Below are 19,215 nucleotides of genomic sequence, written 5' to 3'. Positions count from 1 at the left end.
CAAAGCATGCAGAGAAACAGAACTACAAAGTGCTTCTATATGGTAAGTGGAGCTGATAAAATGGACAGTGAGTGTAGAAACAAGGAGGTGGTTTTAATGTTATGGCTGATCGGTGTATAATACATACAAATAGAATTGTGCTATTAATGGAAACCTTTCAATCGTCTGAATGAATACGTGATGAACCTCACACACACTCCACTTTAACACATTTGACATTGAGTTAAAGAAGGAAATGCGCGTGCAGTTGGTTTAACGGGCCACGCGCCAGCACTGATCTGTCTCCTGATTGGCTGTTGAGAGTCAGCGGAAAACACCTGCTGCATACTTACATGCGCGTTTGAGCTGCGGTCCATGCGCAGCTGCGCTTCCCGCACGTAGTCGAGTTCAGCTCGAGGAAAGGTAAACGTTATTCTCTATACTTATTTATATCATATATTTTTATTCATATTTGCATATATTATCTGATGCACTGATAGATTTAGTAGCATATTATGCGCTGGAAAGTGAAGCTGAAATATGCGCCTGTAGACTAATAAAATACCTGATGATTCAGGTCAGTTACTTTTTTGCTAGGTTATCTATATATACATAGGCTTTACACGCACATATACGGTATATGCATGTAAAATATGTAAATATGTACACATTAATTATAATTATTATGAGCTATTTTTAATGAATGCGCATAAAGCATTTTCTAACCTAATAAGCTTTAGCTTATTGCGCACTGATAAAGAAAAGTAAATAAACGTGAGTGTTTATCTTTAGTCAATAGTTATTAATGCGCTATTTTAATTAATGTTTATTCTATGCGTTAGAATCCCCAGTTCTAGATCAACATGTACATTATAATTTTGATTAAGTACAGAGTGACCACAAATGAACGTTTTAGGATGTAATTCAAACCGAGGTTGGTATGTTTTGGGGTGCGTAAAGTGCGCATAGTGATGATTCATTGTACCGAACCGATTCTATCTAAGGATGTGTTCAGATCTCCGCCAACACACAACTGGTGGCTCCAGGAGCTTTTGAGCAACATCAAACTGGAGAAACTGCGTTCTTACAGGTTGGGATCACTACAAACTTTTCATGAAACTTGGTCACCTGTCCTTAATACTATTGCGGATTACTGCATCACCCCTGAATAGAGGAGAGATGTTCTCTCTCCTCTATCCCCCCCCCCCCCCCCCCCTCATTGTATTTTTTTCTTTATTTTTGTTTATTTAATTTTTATTTATTTATTTACTTTTATATATATATATATATATATGGGGTTGCTTTACTTTCTTACAGTCTCTGTTGTTGAATGAACATACTGTCAATCTGTCTTTTATCTCTTGAAATGAGAAAATCTCAATAAAGAAAATGGTTAAAAAAAGGATTTGTTCAGATGAGCCGAGCTTTCTGTATACATTGAAATTGGCTTACTGTTTTGTAATCCACTGTCATTCTGTTTATAACAACAAATTTTATGTCTAGTTTTGGTAATATTATTGTAGTTAAAGCGTCGTTTACAAATGTTAATTTCTTTTAGTATGTAGACTAATAATGTCAATGTTAACCAGTGAAAGTGAAAGTAGGTACTTAATTACACTTCGATTTTTTCTTGCGAGCGTGGGTAACAAGTGCTTTAAATAATCGATTAGTCTGTGGGATATTGTCACCCCTCTTTCACAGTGATGAGCATTATTATTCATAGTAATTAATTCAATCCAGTGATCGTATTCAATGAGTCGACCCTGCCTATCCGTTTCCGTTCCATTTGCTTTATAGTTTATTGCACACTAGTAAAAAATAGGCTCGAATTGCAGAGCAGTTCTCACATTTTCAAATGTGTGTTCGGTTTTGTTTGGTCGATAGTTAGTTATGTGTTGTGGTGTGTTCAGTGGCGTAACTCCAGGGGAGGGGGGGAACTCGAAATGAACTCAACCACTCACCTCACTTCCCCCCGTTGGCTGCACGTATTATGCATGTATTATGGCAAGCCAAACAGGAAATATATAGTAAACACTGATATATACAGGGGTTGGACAAAATAACTGAAACACCTGGTTTTAGACCACAATAATTTATTAGTATGGTGTAGGGCCTCCTTTTGCGGCCAATACAGCATCAATTCGTCTTGGAAATGACATATACAAGTCCTGCACAGTGGTCAGAGGGATTTTAAGCCATTCTTCTTGCAGGATAGTGGCCAGGTCACTACGTGATGCTGGTGGAGGAAAACGTTTCCTGACTCGCTTCTCCAAAACACCCCAAAGTGGCTCAATAATATTTAGATCTGGTGACTGTGCAGGCCATGGGAGATGTTCAACTTCACTTTCATGTTCATCAAACCAATCTTTCACCAGTCTTGCTGTGTGTATTGGTGCATTGTCATCCTGATACACGGCACCGCCATTGGATGCACATGGTCCTCCAGAATGGTTCGGTAGTCCTTGGCAGTGACGCGCCCATCTAGCACAAGTATTGGGCCAAGGGAATGCCATGATATGGCAGCCCAAACCATCACTGATCCACCCCCATGCTTCACTCTGGGCATGCAACAGTCTGGGTGGTACGCTTCTTTGGGGCTTCTCCACACCGTAACTCTCCCGGATGTGGGGAAAACAGTAAAGGTGGACTCATCAGAGAACAATACATGTTTCACATTGTCCACAGCCCAAGATTTGCGCTCCTTGCACCATTGAAACCGACGTTTGGCATTGGCACGAGTGACCAAAGGTTTGGCTATAGCAGCCCGGCCGTGTATATTGACCCTGTGGAGCTCCCGACGGACAGTTCTGGTGGAAACAGGAGAGTTGAGGTGCACATTTAATTCTGCCGTGATTTGGGCAGCCGTGGTTTTATGTTTTTTTGGATACAATCCGGGTTAGCACCCGAACATCCCTTTCAGACAGCTTCCTCTTGCGTCCACAGTTAATCCTGTTGGATGTGGTTTGTCCTTCTTGGTGGTATGCTGACATTACCCTGGATACCGTGGCTCTTGATACATCACAAAGACTTGCTGTCTTGGTCACAGATGCGCCAGCAAGACGTGCACCAACAATTTGTCCTCTTTTGAACTCTGGTATGTCACCCATAATGTTGTGTGCATTGCAATATTTTGAGCAAAACTGTGCTCTTACCCTGCTAATTGAACCTTCACACTCTGCTCTTACTGGTGCAATGTGCAATTAATGAAGATTGGCCACCAGACTGGTCCAATTTAGCCATGAAACCTCCCACACCAAAATGACAGGTGTTTCAGTTATTTTGTCCAACCCCTGTACATATCAGTGGTGTATAGTAACGAAGTAATAATACTTCGTTACAGTACTTAAGTAGTTTTTTGGAGTATCTGTACTTTACTGGAGTATAAAAATTTTCGGCAACTTTCTCTTTTACTCCACTACATTTTCTAAAGAAATTGTGTACTTTTACTCCGATACATTTGACGTATGCATATTCGTTACTCGTTACAACAAAATAATAATAATAAATAAGCTAAATCATGTGAGATGTGTGACAGACTGCAGCAGGTTTGGCGAATCTGCACTTGGAAGTTAGATCAGTGGTTACACACATTAATGCGCATGTGCAAACAAAGTGAAGCGCGTCGTTCACCCAAAGACACGAAAATACCGGCGTATCAGAAGCTCCGCGTTTAACACACTGATGTAAGTTAATGATTAACAAAGTAAATTCGCCGCACCATTGTTTTTTTATTTCATTATATTAACATTGTTCAGATATCTAGCTTACATTTTTGATTACATTCAAACCACAGATAGAACGTTTCACTAAATTTGTTTGGAATTAATTCAGTGCAAAACTCATGAAGACATGTCGATTTATAAAAACTCACCTGCCGACCAATATTTCTTCATCTAATTTCTGTATTACACCGGCAGAGGAAACATTCATGGTGTTGAGGAAAATGCACGTCTTTAACCCTTTAATGTCTCAACAAGAAAATTATGTTAAAAAATATATATTTCTTTGTTTTTCCTAGTTTTCAACGTTTCCAACTTTTCATGGATGATTTTTCAGCTGCTGCTTAAAGTTAGAAACGATGTTTTCTTAAAATAAGAATACCAATATTTTTTAGTTTAAAACATGCCAGTCAGGGAGTAGATACGACCCAAACAAGATTATTTAAATACAGCTTATTTTTAATTATTATTTTTTAGTTTAAAACATGCCAGTCAGGGAGTAGATACGACCCAAACAAGATTATTTAAATACAGCTTATTTTTACCCAAATATTTCGATTAAAACTAATAGTTGAGCAGAACATTAAAGGGTTAAAAATGCCACACGTTTTGTTAAACTCTTGAGTTAATATATACAGTGTATCACAAAAGTGAGTACACCCCTCACATTTCTGCAGATATTTAAGTATATCTTTTCATGGGACAACACTGACAAAATGACACTTTGACACAATGAAAAGTAGTCTGTGTGCAGCTTATATAACAGTGTAAATTTATTCTTCCCTCAAAATAACTCAATATACAGCCATTAATGTCTAAACCACCGGCAACAAAAGTGAGTACACCCCTTAGTGAAAGTTCCTGAAGTGTCAATATTTTGTGTGGCCACCATTATTTCCCAGAACTGCCTTAACTCTCCTGGGCATGGAGTTTACCAGAGCTTCACAGGTTGCCACTGGAATGCTTTTCCACTCCTCCATGACGACATCACGGAGCTGGCGGATATTCGAGACTTTGCGCTCCTCCACCTTCCGCTTGAGGATGCCCCAAATATGTTCTATTGGGTTTAGGTCTGGAGACATGCTTGGCCAGTCCATCACCTTTACCCTCAGCCTCTTCAATAAAGCAGTGGTCGTCTTAGAGGTGTGTTTGGGGTCATTATCATGCTGGAACACTGCCCTGCGACCCAGTTTCCGGAGGGAGGGGATCATGCTCTGCTTCAGTATTTCATGGTACATATTGGAGTTCATGTGTCCCTCAATGAAATGTAACTCCCCATCACCTGCTGCACTCATGCAGCCCCAGACCATGGCATTCCCACCACCATGCTTGACTGTAGGCATGACACACTTATCTTTGTACTCCTCACCTGATTGCCGCCACACATGCTTGAGACCATCTGAACCAAAAAAATTAATCTTGGTCTCATCAGACCATAGGACATGGTTCCAGTAATCCATGTCCTTTGTTGACATGTCTTCAGCAAACTGTTTGCGGGCTTTCTTGTGTAGAGACTTCAGAAGAGGCTTCCTTCTGGGGTGACAGCCATGCAGACCAATTTGATGTAGTGTGCGGTGTATGGTCTGAGCACTGACAGGCTGACCCCCCACCTTTTCAATCTCTGCAGCAATGCTGACAGCACTCCTGCGCCTATCTTTCAAAGACAGCAGTTGGATGTGACGCTGAGCACGTGCACTCAGCTTCTTTGGACAACCAACGCGAGGTCTGTTCTGAGTGGACCCTGCTCTTTTAAAACACTGGATGATCTTGGCCACTGTGCTGCAGCTCAGTTTCAGGGTGTTGGCAATCTTCTTGTAGCCTTGGCCATCTTCATGTAGCGCAACAATTCGTCTTTTAAGATCCTCAGAGAGTTCTTTGCCATGAGGTGCCATGTTGGAACTTTCAGTGACCAGTATGAGAGAGTGTGAGAGCTGTACTACTAAATTTAACACACCTGCTCCCTATGCACACCTGAGACCTAGTAACACTGACAAATCACATGACATTTTGGAGGGGAAATGACAAGCAGTGCTCAATTTGGACATTTAGGGGTGTAGTCTCTTAGGGGTGTACTCACTTTTGTTGCCGGTGGTTTAGACATTAATGGCTGTATATTGAGTTATTTTGAGGGAAGAATAAATTTACACTGTTATATAAGCTGCACACAGACTACTTTTCATTGTGTCAAAGTGTCATTTTGTCAGTGTTGTCCCATGAAAAGATATACTTAAATATCTGCAGAAATGTGAGGGGTGTACTCACTTTTGTGATACACTGTATCTATGACTTGAATGTACTACTCAATCAAAAAAATTGGGACAGTATAGAAAATGCAAATGAAATGAATGCAGTGTTTCTTACATTTACATCGACAAAATATTTCATGTTTTGTCAGGTTAACTTCATTTAAACTTAACATACATAAACATACATTTTAAGCTACAAGACATTCCAAAAAAGTTGGAACAGGGCAATTTAGGGCTAGTAATAAGGTTAAAAAATAATAATAATTATGTGTTTTCAAACAGGTGATGTCAACAGCTGATTATAATCATGATTTGGCACAAATCATGTTCAGATAAAGGAATAAAATGTATTTAATTCTTAAATACATTCTTAAATAAATTCTTAAAAGAACAATCTTCATATTTTTCAAAATTCTGACCACTTCAGTTTATACTAACAGCATTTACTTTTACTTCTACTTTTAATACTTAAGTACATTTAATATCAGATACTTTTGATACTTAAGTACATTAAACATCAGATACTTTTAGACTTTTAATTAAGTAATATTTTAAAAGGTGACTTTTACTTCGATCAAAGTACATTTCTGGTAAGATACTTGTACTTTTAATCAAGTATGGACTTCAGGTACTTTATACACCACTGATACATATATATATATGGAATTAAACAGATATGACATTGATGAGGGGGCCCCAATTTTTTTTTTTTCCACTGGGGCCCATGAGCCACTGGGTGTGTTATTGTTTGAATCCCCACTTCTAAAAGTATTAATTCATGAGAAGTCAAAATTCAACACATGGCAACCCTATATGAATTAATTTACTTGTTAGTGCAACGGTTAAGATTTTGCTGTGTGTCTCAATTTTCTGGCGTTTCCTCCATTTTTCCCAACAAACAGGACCCGCCGCGACCATGATTAGCATAAAGCGGTGTTAAAACTGACAGTGATTGAATGAATGAACGTTTTTATCAGACTTGTGATTTTGGGGATGTGTTGCGCACTGTGCCGTTTCACCGTAATGATTCAGAATCGTACAAACGAGTCGAGCAGTCTTAGTTTGAATACATTACTTCTAACCAGTTCTGAGTTATATTGTGTATATCAACTAATTTTGTTTTGGGATTTAGGTACTCGTTTCATCCCTTAAAAGCAGTATTTAATTACAAATCGATTGATCCGTTTAATGCGAATCAAATTGAATGAATGGTCAAATAAACGAATCAAAGAATCGAATCACATTTGAACGCCGCCACGCCTCTGTTCAGTCAACTCGTCGCTAAATTGTGTGTGTGTGGACATTAGACCTATGTAAACATATTGTCCTAAGATTTATTAATATACCTTACCCAGTTTATAACCTGTGATTACTTAGATTTAGGTTATGTCCACTAATATTGTAATGGGCGTAAGTTTGAAAGCAATGCTGCATTTAAAAAACAACTTCAACTGTTTAGTTTCAGTTCTGCTTAGTTTACAGTTACTAGTGTATTCATTGTAGGTTTAAAGGTAGGCTATAGGCTGGGCTAAGTGGTTAAGGTACTGGACTAGTAGTTGGAAAGTCACTGCTTCAAGCCCCTCTGCTGCCAGATTAAGGGCCCTGACCAAGGCCCTTAATGCATAATTGCTTGACCTATATGGTATTTTGACCATATAGTGTATGATTCATAATCAATGATCTACATATCAAACACAACAGCACTGTTAAAAAAAGATTACCTGTGTGTGCGAATCTGTTTTCACGATTCATTAAAAATAGTAATTCAGTAGGAGTAGACTTAAATACCGTCACTACTCTGTCATCAGCATCTTTAAGGCTGCCTTACACCCTAGAAACAGACGCACAAAACCTGATTATTACCTGCAAGACCATCACATCGAGATGGCAACAAGTATGAACTTGATGAGCACATTCATATTATTATACTTGAATTTTTATGTATTGTATGCGGATGTATTGCACTATTATTATTGCAGCCACACAGAAATGTGCCCTGAATCAAAACATTACTGTTGAGTGAATGATGTAGAACAGGATTGAACATGTTTTACAGCATGGTTTTACTTGACTAGTGATCAGTAGGTTGTTGATTTAAGCCCCACAAGCACTGAGTTGCCACTTTTGGGCTCCGGAACAAGGTCCTTAACTGCTCACAGATGTAAGTCACTTTGGATAAATGTGTCTAGTAAGTGTGGTTCAATTTTTTTAAAAGAAAAAAAACACTATATTCACATACTATTACAATTTTGTTGTACACATTAATTAATCATGCACAGAGCAGTCTGCTGAGGTTCAGTGAATTCCACTCAGAGGTGCAAAGTATCATAACCCAAATTAAACGTAAACAAAATGAATAATTTAATAAGAAAAAAAAATCTAACCCAGGAAGTTTATACTACATGCTTTTTAATTAAAACACAAAAGCACAGTCGTCACCCATAACCAGCCCCCTTTAAAAAGCTACAGGGCTCTTTAAAATACATGCACATGATTTGGGACCAAACTGCTTCTACTAATTTCATTAATTTGTTAATGCAAATTTATTGTTCATATACAAAGTTAGAAGACATTGTTTGTGTACAAACAAGTGGTTGCATACTAGTTTCCCCTCACCTTATCTGTCCCCATTCCCCAAATACCATACTGAAGTGTTTCCATATTGAGGTGTTGGTGCATTGCAAAGTTAGCTTGGCCCAGGTTGATGGCTATATTTTGGTTTACAATGCAGTACTATTGATCTGAGACTGAAAGCACAGGTATTGTTAACCCTTACTGTTTGTTTAGCTTTATAACTATGCCAGCTGTCTACAGTGTTTTTATATGTTTTATACTCACATGTAGCCATTCTAAGGATATAAATTGTAATATCCTTTTCTAGATGTTGCTGTCGTCTCGTGTGTTGCTTCGCGGTCTGCAGGCTCAGACTGGAGTTTGGAGGCAATTGTCCACCTCGACCAGAGCACTGGCAGGACATGGCCACCGTAAGTAATTCATACAAATGATCCATCATGCAGTTTAACAAGCAGGCAGTAAGCCATGATTTCCTGGGTTATTAATGAGGTGACACAGAGGTTAAATCCTCTTTGTTCTCTGTCCCATGTTGAAGAATTATTCAGTTCGAATAATGGAACATTTTGGTGACCTTCAAGAAGCAAGATTCTATATTTAGGGCAATAATTAAATAGTTCCAATCAACCAGAACTGTGACAAACGTGCCTGGACGAGGATCCATGTGGTCTAGGATAGTTGACTAAAGGAAAGTATTTGTTGCAAAGCTTGTGATTTGTAATGAAACACATTGTATTAAAAATAAAAGCATTTTCACTTGTACCCTCAGATCTTTGGCCGGCACTGTTTTGCCCATTAAATTTAATGTAATTAATGCAGTGGTTCCCGGGCTTCTTGCCATCTGACCTGCCAAGCGCTGCAGACAGCAGTGATGTATTAATGTATACATAGTAATAGAACTGGGAATGGAAATCTTGCCAATTTCTTTTAACCAATAACTAATTGTAATCAGTTAACAGTTATGGATAACCAACACATTTTTCCATAGGCTGCAAGACTCTAATTTGGCACAGGGAGTGGCACTTTATTTTGGAACCACTTTATTATTATGTTTACTTTTATTCATGAGTTTCTAATTTTGTGTTTCCTTTATTCATAGCTGTTGATGTAATTGACTGCAGCGTTCCTCAGTACAATAACCGACTGGATACTCCACTGCCTGATATTCCCTTCAACAGAAATCTCACTCCTGAGCAGAGGAAGCTGAAAGAAAAAGAAAAGGAGCCATGGTCGAACCTCACCAAGGAGGAGAAACTAGAATGTAAATCCTTTCTTCTCATCATAATCACGGGCGATCAGGAACAAAATACAAATATTTAGAACATGCATTTTAAATGCTGAAATTAATTATTTGCATCCAGACCAAAATATATAGAGGCATGCTGATTATGTATTTAGTACTTCATGCTTTACAAATGAATCAAATATGAAAAATATCCTTCCGTGGTGCAACTATTATAGTGGGCACCCCACAGCAATTCAGAATTAGACTCTCTTCTTTAGCCACTGTCTGTGAGAAGTTTTGCTCTTGCTGTTCTTCTCTGGGTGCTGTTTTATTTTACCTTCCATGACATGCAAACTCCAGATCGTCTGCTATAAATTAACTCTAGGTATGAGTGAGTGAGTAAAAATGTGAGGGTTGCCCTGTAACTGATTGGCATTTTGTCCAGAATGTATTCCAGCATGGCATTGGATTTAATCGCATACCCAGGATAAGGTCATTAGTAGAATGAATTATTAAATAATAAAAATAATAAGAATTTGACATGTTTAAAAAAATTCCTAATATATTCTGAATTTATTAAAAAAATTTTTAGTGTTTGAGTATTGTAGTAATACTTTTCAATTTATTTTCCAACCCTAATCATAATCTAAAAATCTTAATGAGGGCAGATTTTTTCCTTAGTCTGGCTAACAAAAAGCATGATCTAATTATGTTCAGCACAGCTGTAGTCATGTGCCTGAATAATATTTAGCTTTTTCAGACTGTGTTAACAACACTTTAAAAGAAGGACAAAAGTGATTTGTATTGCCTGCCCAAGATGATGTGGCTTTTCTTTTATAATACTCAACAATATATTTTATATAACAAGCCCCACGTAATAAAATACAAAAAGGAAATTGTAATAAACATGCAATATTATAGATCAAGCTACCTTTGAACTTAAACAGAGGCAGTATTGTGTTGAGTTCAATAAAACTACTGCAGGGTTGCCTTGGGACCTAGTTTTATAATGTGATTGCTGTTTACAATTTATGTGCATGAGCAATCAACACAAACAGTAATTTCACACATACTGCTGTATGGGGAAACAAGTGAAAAGCATCTTTACTTAATACTTGCCTTAAATCAAAAGGCAGTTGTAGGAGTTGTAGGTATTTTTATATGGAAACTCAGTTTTAATAAAATGCTTGGAGAGGGTAAAATGCTAGTAAATAAATAAAGATATAAAGCAGTGATTTGCGTATATTTAATTGGAAACACCATACAAAAAAGATATTTAATGTTTTAGTGTATTAATTATGCCTATTTTGTAAACATGTTTTGTAAGTCCTCAGCACATTTGATGCCTTTGACTCATTTTAAAACTGTTGATTCTGCCATGATGGAATATAAAAAATTCTGCAGACCAAACCGGTTTCCTAGTGGGAATTTTGTGCTTTATTATTAATCCCAATATCAAGCAAGAATGGGAAAAAATTTGACTTTCCCAGCTACAACAATTGGAGTCCTTAATTTAGAAATGATTACAGAATGTTGTTAAAGGTAATGGTTATGTAACTTTAATACATGGTGCACCAATCAATTTTAGTTATAACATTTATGTACATGGCATTCGGATGGCGCAGCAGTCTATTATGTTAGCCCATCATCGCTATCGGCCAGCCGGGCTCCTACACAGACATTATTGGGTATGTCTAAGGAAGGGGGGATGGCTAAAGCCCTGCATTGAATTGGCGACTTGACCAACTGTTTCTTGGTAAACCAAACCTGCCACATCCCTGATCAGGATAAAGCATATTAAATGAAAATATACATACATAAAAACCAGAAAAAATTTCAACCAAATAGTTTGTCTTTGTACTGTTTTGAATTTAATACCGGTCATAAATCATTGATGTCCCAACTTTTTTGCAATTGGGGCTGTAAAACATATGACACACTTACTAGCCACTTTATTACACACACTATACTAATATCAGTTGGGTAGCCCCCCCCGAAGGTTCACTGAAATTCGTGTTATATATGGAATTAATGTTTGTTAAGTAAGTTTAGGCTTCAAGTTAGCGTCTTAAAAAATCACTGTTTTTAAGTGGTGTGTTAATGATATAACCACTAGATGGCAGTACTACCATATGACTGGTTTCAGTCGTTACCAGCATCATGGTACCAGTGTTTGGTAAATTAGCATACCCATATTAAACATGATGTAGATGAGGCTAAATCGTTTATTGTATATGTATGTATATATGTATAAATGTTATTGCTCACAGCCCAGTTATCGTTGTGGTTTGTTGCAGTGTACAGGCTCTCCTTTGAACTGAGCTATGCTGAGATGAAGAAAGGTTCAGATGAATGGAAGACTGTGCTGGCTGGAATCTTCTTTTTCTTTGGCTTTACTGGTCTGGTTGTGTGGTGGCAGCGTGTTTTTGGTGGGTATAATTCCTTTGTTCGTTAATGTTGGACACCATTAGTACAGAATAAGAATAGTGAGAAGAAACAGTTTTTTTTAGTTTAAAATACTTCCTACAAACGTCACCTATATTGTTAACAAAGAGTGTATGTTTAAACATGCTGCAAAGCTGTTGATGGCAATTCCAGCTACCACAGTAAAAAAAAACATTCATTTATGTGCATTCATGTGCATTCATTCATTTATTGTCTGTTCTATCACCGCTTTATCCTATTCAGGGTCACAGTGAGACCAATTCACTGGGCAAAAGGTAGAAAACACCAATCACAGGGCAAACACAGTCACACACACACTCATACCTAGGGGCAATTTAGTGTCTCCAATTAACGTGACTGCATGTCCAGAGCACCTGGGGGAAATCCACACAGACTCCACACCCGGATCACTCCACCTGGGAATCAAACTCAGGACCATCTTGCTGTGAGGCCACGGTGCTACCCACAAGCCACTGTGCCGCCCCACTTTTGGAGCATTGTAGTTAAATTCTGGCCCATTTCTTTTGGCAACCTATCCAAAACAAACTGAATTACTGTCAATGAGTTCTGAGGTCTGACCAGTGTTCCAAAAAAAAGTTGTGTGGTTGTAGAAATAGAGATATTTGTGAATAGTTTTTGCTTACTGCTCTTTGTCAGGACAAGTCAGTTTTTTTTAAATAAAATTGTTTGGTAAAAAAAATAAAATAATGGGAAGGGACAAAAACATGGGACAAATGCAATAAATAAATGCAAAAAGGGATTCTGTTTTCACTAGTGGTAAAAATTAGTTTGTCCAAACACCCATGCTCCCTTGGTTTTTCAATCAACAAATTCAATTTCAATTTGATCCCAGCAAGGCTTGAATTCTGCCAGTGTTACTAATACAGGGATACTGATTTAATATCTAATAAACTGGCACCCCAGTGTAGCGCCTCAGAAGTGGGAGGCAGAGAAATTGCTTCAGCCTTTTCACCTTGGCAGACTCTCCAGTAGCCAGTTTTCCATGCTCATGCTGGGGTAATTGGGCCACACTGTGTTTTTGGCCAAAAATACAGAAAACAAATAACAGAGAAGAGAAGAAAACAAAAATATTTTGGTGTTTGAACTCTGACTTAAGTGAAGGAATCCCCTAAAACCACCTACACTTTTTCCAAGGCTATCTGTCTGTACGTGATTAATGGCAAGCAGATGATAATGTGTGTGTGTGTGTGTGTGTGTGCTGCAGTAAAAAAAGGAGTGTATGATTTAAAACTACTGTTGGATGCAGCTGAAACTCTAGCATCTTCAACCTTCTGTCTCGGAGGCCTTGCCTCTTTGAGGAAGGAAGTCAATGCTATATGGCCACAGGAGAGACAATAAAGGAAGAAAAAGAACAGAGAGAACGAGTGGGAAGAGCAAACAAGCCAGAGAGGGAGAAAGTACAGCGTTAAGCTTGAAGTCAGAGTGAAAGAATTTAAAGAATCAGGGGAAAAAAAGCCTAAAAGTCATTACAGAATGGGGTATTTCCCATGCTGTCTGTTTCGTGTTGGAGCTTGAAGAGCGAGGGAGAGCGCATCTCATTAGGCACTCGTCTAGAGTTGATGTTTAACAGGCAGATTTTAAGGGGTGATGAAAGAACTGTTGGGTCAAAAGAAAACCTGGCTCAGTAATACCTGGAACTTAGTTTCATTATGAAACATTGGGCTGATCATACTTACTCGAGTACACATGTTGAATGCAACAAATATGAGCAGCTGGTCACATCTGGTTAGAAGTATCTCCAAAACAGCAAGAAGTGCTCACAGGCAGCAGTTGTGAGAATCTATGGACAGTAATCCAAGTAATCCAAAACACAAACTGCCAGCCTGGTCCTGGGCAGCCAGGCGATAACAAAGTCTATGGCTTCTGGTACGGACCAGCTGGAGGGCTCCAACTATGGGTCATTTTAATACTGGGGTTTATGGGAATGTACCAAATAGGTGTGTAGGAGATGGAGTGTCCACATAGTTGCAGACCAGTGAAGATAGACTGGGCGCCTACACGAGCAACGATTGGCTTGTTGTTCAAGGGAAGGGAGGGGATTCCTCATGACTGATGCGGTTACAACCTCTGCTGGCTGATTGATGGCGCCTGCAGATAGGCGGGGATAATGGGATCAGGGTGTGTCTTTCCGTACACAAAACTGATCCACTTATGAACTCGCCTTGTGCAGGTCGGCGACTGCACAGGTGGGATGTTGTTTATTGTTGGATGTAGTAGGAGTGAGAGCCTGAGGGTGTAAATAAAGAGGTAAATTATGTGTCAAAGGGGTCAACATAAGTAGAGAAGAAGTGTAATGCCATTGGGTAATTGGATATTTGGGGATGCAGACATTGCAACATTGAAACAAGGTCGACAGGTCGGACAAATTCAGCTTTGTTCTAGATCTTGTTGACCAGACACATGTGCATTGTTTACTATGAGTCAAGTAACACCTGGATGCACTGTGGGATGATGCACCTGACAAACTACCGTAGTTAAAAGACCGCCTGGTGTCGTCCTGGTACCATATATCACAGGACACCGTTAGAGGTCTTGGAAAGTCAGATCTGTTTTGACCAGTGAAGGTCAGTAACGCGTTACTTAGTACTAACTCTAATCTGACCGCATTTTTCAGTAACGAGTAATCTAACGCGTTACTATTTCCAATCCAGTAATCAGATTAAAGTTACTTATCCAAGTTACTGTGCGTTACTATTTTTGTCATTTTCCTTAGTAAAAAGATATACAGTATATTTGCTTTCTTCTTGCGTCTCTGGGAGTGACGTCTGGCCTATGCGACAGTTAAGTCACGGGCTGCGTCCGGAATCGGTTACTTACAGAGTGTGCACTAGATTGGAGGAAGTGTGCACTACTCGGCCAACGCCGAGTGATGACGTGGGACGTGATGACGTAATATCACCATGGTTACAGACTCATTACAAATCCCACTCACCAAAATGTAGGATATTTATCGTCTTTTTGTTATTTATTTGTCTTTAAAAATGTTATTTTATTTATCTTACCCACACTTGTGAACAGAGGACTCTTTTCTTTCTTGTTTCTTATTCCGCTTCAATCGCAGCTCCAGTTGCATTATGGGATACATTAGCGGACTGCATTATATAACTAATAAAGTAACTTGTAATCTAACTTAGTTACTTTTAAAATCAAGTAATCCATAAAGTAACTAAGTTACTTTTTAAAGGAGTAATCAGTAATCAGTAATCAGATTACTTTTTCAAGGTAACTATGCCATCACTGGTTTTGACAGCATATTAGGGTGTGGTTTTAATGTTTAGGCTCATCAGTGTAAATAAATAAATCAATAAATAATAGTACTATTAATCCAGCAATATGATTAAAACATCATATGGTATTTTTACAGTATTTTGTAGTTTTAAGTAAGTAAAACATTTACTATATGGTCAAATGTTAATGGACAATGGACACCCCAACATCTTGTTCAAAAGCGTGGGCATTAATGAATTCCAAGGCCCTCTGATAAGTCAAAAATGTAGCATTTTTATAACATGCATGAATTCTAAATCACATTTACATGCCTGGGGTGTCAAGTTGGCACAGCTGTTAGCTCCTGGGTTCAATCAATTTTCTTAAGGTCCTATACTTCAACACTCTCAAAAACATGCATGTTATTGTATTGGCTACTTTAAACTATCCAATATCCCAACAGTGCTCTGATCCAAACATCACTAAACACCTTTGAGATGAACTGCAAACCAGACCTGACCTCACAAATGTTCCTTTAATGTAATGGGCACAAATTCCCACAGAATTAACTAAAAAAATTTTTTCTACAGGATGTCTTATAGCTGCAAAGAGAGACCAATTACGAAGTGGTTTTGGAATGGCATGTCCAATATGCTCATGGTCAAGTGGCTACTTTTGTACTGTCACCTCTGTATTTGCACACATCTACCGGTAGAGGTTTCCTACGCCTTTAAAAAAAAGTGTGTTATCGTTTCCAAAACTATTGTTTATACTTCTTATAATTAAGTTGAAGACTGCTGTTTGTACGATACTGTATTAAAGACAAGCTGTTTTGCCCTGGAGAAATGACATGACGACAAAGCACTCATTCATTTGATGTTGTTTGGCTGGGTGTCTTCTGCGCGTGTGTCTAAATTATATTTTGAAAACGGGCCTGTCATGGTAGAGTGGCGCTCGCAGTGCGCTTCCCTTTGGCTGCATTCTCGCTAATTTGTTTATTCCGTTCCTGTTTTCTAGCCAGAAGATAAGACGGATTAGGCACTTTTATCAGGTGCAGCTTCTGTCGAGATGAATTAATGGTGTGTTATTTTTTGTTTTGCTGACAGAGCTGATGAGCGTGAAAGTGTGTACGTGTTGTGTTGTGGTGTGCCGGCGTGGTGGGGTATTTAGGGGATTTTGCACAATTAACCATTTCTTTCTTTCCCCTTTTTATTTCCTTTTTAGATTTTGTCGCCACGTTGTCTCGTTTTCCTGGGCTGAAGGGTATTTAACAGTTTAGGTTTTTCATTCCAGGCTGTGCATATTAGCATTAGATTAATGGTTTTGAAATATTCTGAACGTAGTGGATGGGGAGCGTTTGCATACCCTTAGAACAAAAATAAAAATGTCTAGTATGTTTAATTTATAACAGGACCGTAGCAGGTGGGATGTTGTTTATTGTTGGATGTAGTAGGAGTGAGAGCTTCAGGGTGCGAATAAGGAGGTAAATTAGTGAGTGGACACACCTGTGGACCTGTTTTGTGGAGGAAGAGTAAATTATGCTGAACAGCAAAGATTTGTCACATACTACATGACCAAAAGTATGTGGACACCTGACTAAATTAGCTAGTTGAACACTCAATTTCTAAATATTCCATTAACTTGCTATTTTTAAACAAAGTATGAACCAATGAAGAGGAGGTCTAAATCTACACATTGTTCCAGACTGTCCAGACTTGACTTAGTTGGTCTTAGGTACACTGTATGGTCAAAAATATGTGGACTCTTGACCATAAGCTTGTTGGAAATCCTATTCTAAAACCTTGGACATTAATATAAAGTATCCACCTCTTTTGTGTTTGTAACAGCCTCCACTTTTCATTTATGAAGTCAGGTTTTAATTTGGACGAGAAGCCCAGGCTAGCAATTAACGTTTGAATTAATTTCAAAGATTAGATAGGGTTACAGTCATGGCTCTGCAGGCCACTCTTTCTAATTCATTCACACCAATTTCTCCGACCTGTGAGCAGTCCTTAGCGGATCCCTTCTTTTCACCCATGCTTTCTGCACAGGCTCCCCTATCTGCTAACCAGGGTTTGTTTGAAGACTCCACCCACTTATAGTCCGGTCATCCCACCCAGCAGACGCGGTGCCTAATTGTTGTCTGCTGCAAGCATTGCCAATTGTGCCCGCTAGATGGCGCCCAGCCGACCGGTGGTGTGCTGGTGTGCTAGTGGAATATCCCGCTGCGCCACCTGTGCGCCAGAATGTACTTTATATAACTGATTTTATATGCCAAATTAATTGATGAGACTAAAACATTTAAAAGTACTAATTAGGAGGACTGTCTAGATACTTTTGGTCATATAGCGTACTATAAATGTAAATGTTTTTTGAGCAACTTTTATATATTTTGCACTTCTCACTGGTGTGACATATTACTGTTCCATTTCAAACCCAAACCATTTATTATGTTTAATCAACATGCAGGCTCAAGCATGAAATGTTAATTCAAGTCCAATTTATTTGTATAGTGTTTTTTTTACAATGGATTTTGTCTCAAAGCAACTTCACATAATTCCAGGACCAAAACAGCCCTGATGAGCAACATGAGGGCAACAGTGGAAAGAAAAAAACTCCCTTAAATTTACAAAGATCACACTTTGAAAGGAACCAGCCTCAACAAAACTAGATTAAGTTGATCATATTAGTCAAATTTATCTGAACTCGCATGTCTTCTGTCTTCTGCAGTGTACGGCGATGTGCCACACACATTTTCACCTGAATGGATTGAAAAGCAGACCCAAAGGATGATCGACATGAGGGTCAACCCTGTTAGTGGCTTCTCTGCCAAATGGGACTACGAGAAGAGCCAGTGGAAGTAGAAGAATCACCGGCTAATACAGCAATCAGACCTGCATTAAGCTTAACAGCCCTAATTATATTTATACAATATACCAAATAAAGAAGACAGAATGTGAAGATGTTTCTGGGGTTTTGATTTGTCATGTTGCACACTGTGAGCTGTTTGTTGGTTTGTTGAATTAATTAGTTTGAATTACTAGGAGGAGACGCCTGATGGGAAATCGCCTCATACAGCTGCAACGGCTGCTTTCACTGGTCGAGGTGCTGGCATGTGAGGCTGAGGAATACTTCAATCTAGTGTGTTCCAGCTTTTAGTAGGAGTCCACCACTGACTGGTGAAAAAGAGAGCTTGATGGCTTCATACATAGATGTGCATTCCAGCACATTTTTCTCAAGGCAGTGGTTCTCTCTGTAATGTCATTCAATTAACATTTAATGGTTTTAATGGAAAGCATCTCATGGGTCTGGTTTGTAACTAATATACTAACAAGTTTAAGGTTAGCAAGCAGATCTTTCTTCACAAGGTGGATCTTTACATCGATGACTCTAGGCAGTTTCTCACTGCATGTATGTATTCACCACTGGCTGGTGAAAAGAAGAGCCTGATGGCTGATGTTAGAATTTCAGTGCACTGGTCGGCAGTCATGTATGCTTTGACCATCATGGTACATGATGCAGCAGTTGACAGTGTGGGGATGGGGTGTGTGTATGGGACTTTTGTACACTTAATGACCAGAAGTGTGTGGACACCCTATCCAATTAAGGTCAGGCATTTCAGTCACACCAATTGCTACTTTCCAACTTTCTAGCAATAGTTTAAAGAAGGTCACCTTCTTGTACCAGGCTGACATTAAGTGAGAACCATTGGGACATGATTTGATGAGTATCGTGTGAAGGAACTCCAGTGGACTGCACAGAGCTCACGTTGATCCCACTGAACACCCTTGGGATGAATTGT

The 19,215-nt window shown here is 38.8% G+C and overlaps 1 protein-coding gene across 3 annotated transcripts; it reads left to right on the top strand.

The window, feature by feature from the left end:
- Positions 1–337: 337 nt before the first annotated feature.
- On the top strand, positions 338–18,374 carry LOC134300986 (cytochrome c oxidase subunit 4 isoform 1, mitochondrial). Of its 3 annotated transcripts, none has more exons than XM_062985489.1 (5): positions 338–402; positions 8,826–8,928; positions 9,615–9,776; positions 12,038–12,169; positions 18,144–18,374. In XM_062985489.1, the coding sequence occupies exons 2-5, from the start codon at positions 8,826–8,828 to the stop codon at positions 18,275–18,277; spliced, it is 531 nt and encodes a 176-aa protein (XP_062841559.1). In that variant the 5' UTR covers positions 338–402; the 3' UTR covers positions 18,278–18,374. The 3 variants fall into 3 exon arrangements, with proteins under 3 accessions (XP_062841559.1, XP_062841557.1, XP_062841558.1); XM_062985487.1 differs by lacking the exon at positions 338–402 and adding an exon at positions 984–1,069; XM_062985488.1 differs by lacking the exon at positions 338–402 and adding an exon at positions 3,598–3,662.
- The last annotated feature ends 841 nt before the right edge of the window (positions 18,375–19,215 follow it).

This window comes from Trichomycterus rosablanca, chromosome 23 (genome assembly GCF_030014385.1).
Source record: "Trichomycterus rosablanca isolate fTriRos1 chromosome 23, fTriRos1.hap1, whole genome shotgun sequence".
NCBI classification, from domain to species: Eukaryota; Metazoa; Chordata; class Actinopteri; order Siluriformes; family Trichomycteridae; genus Trichomycterus; species Trichomycterus rosablanca.
This window is presented reverse-complemented; position numbering and strand designations above follow the sequence as displayed.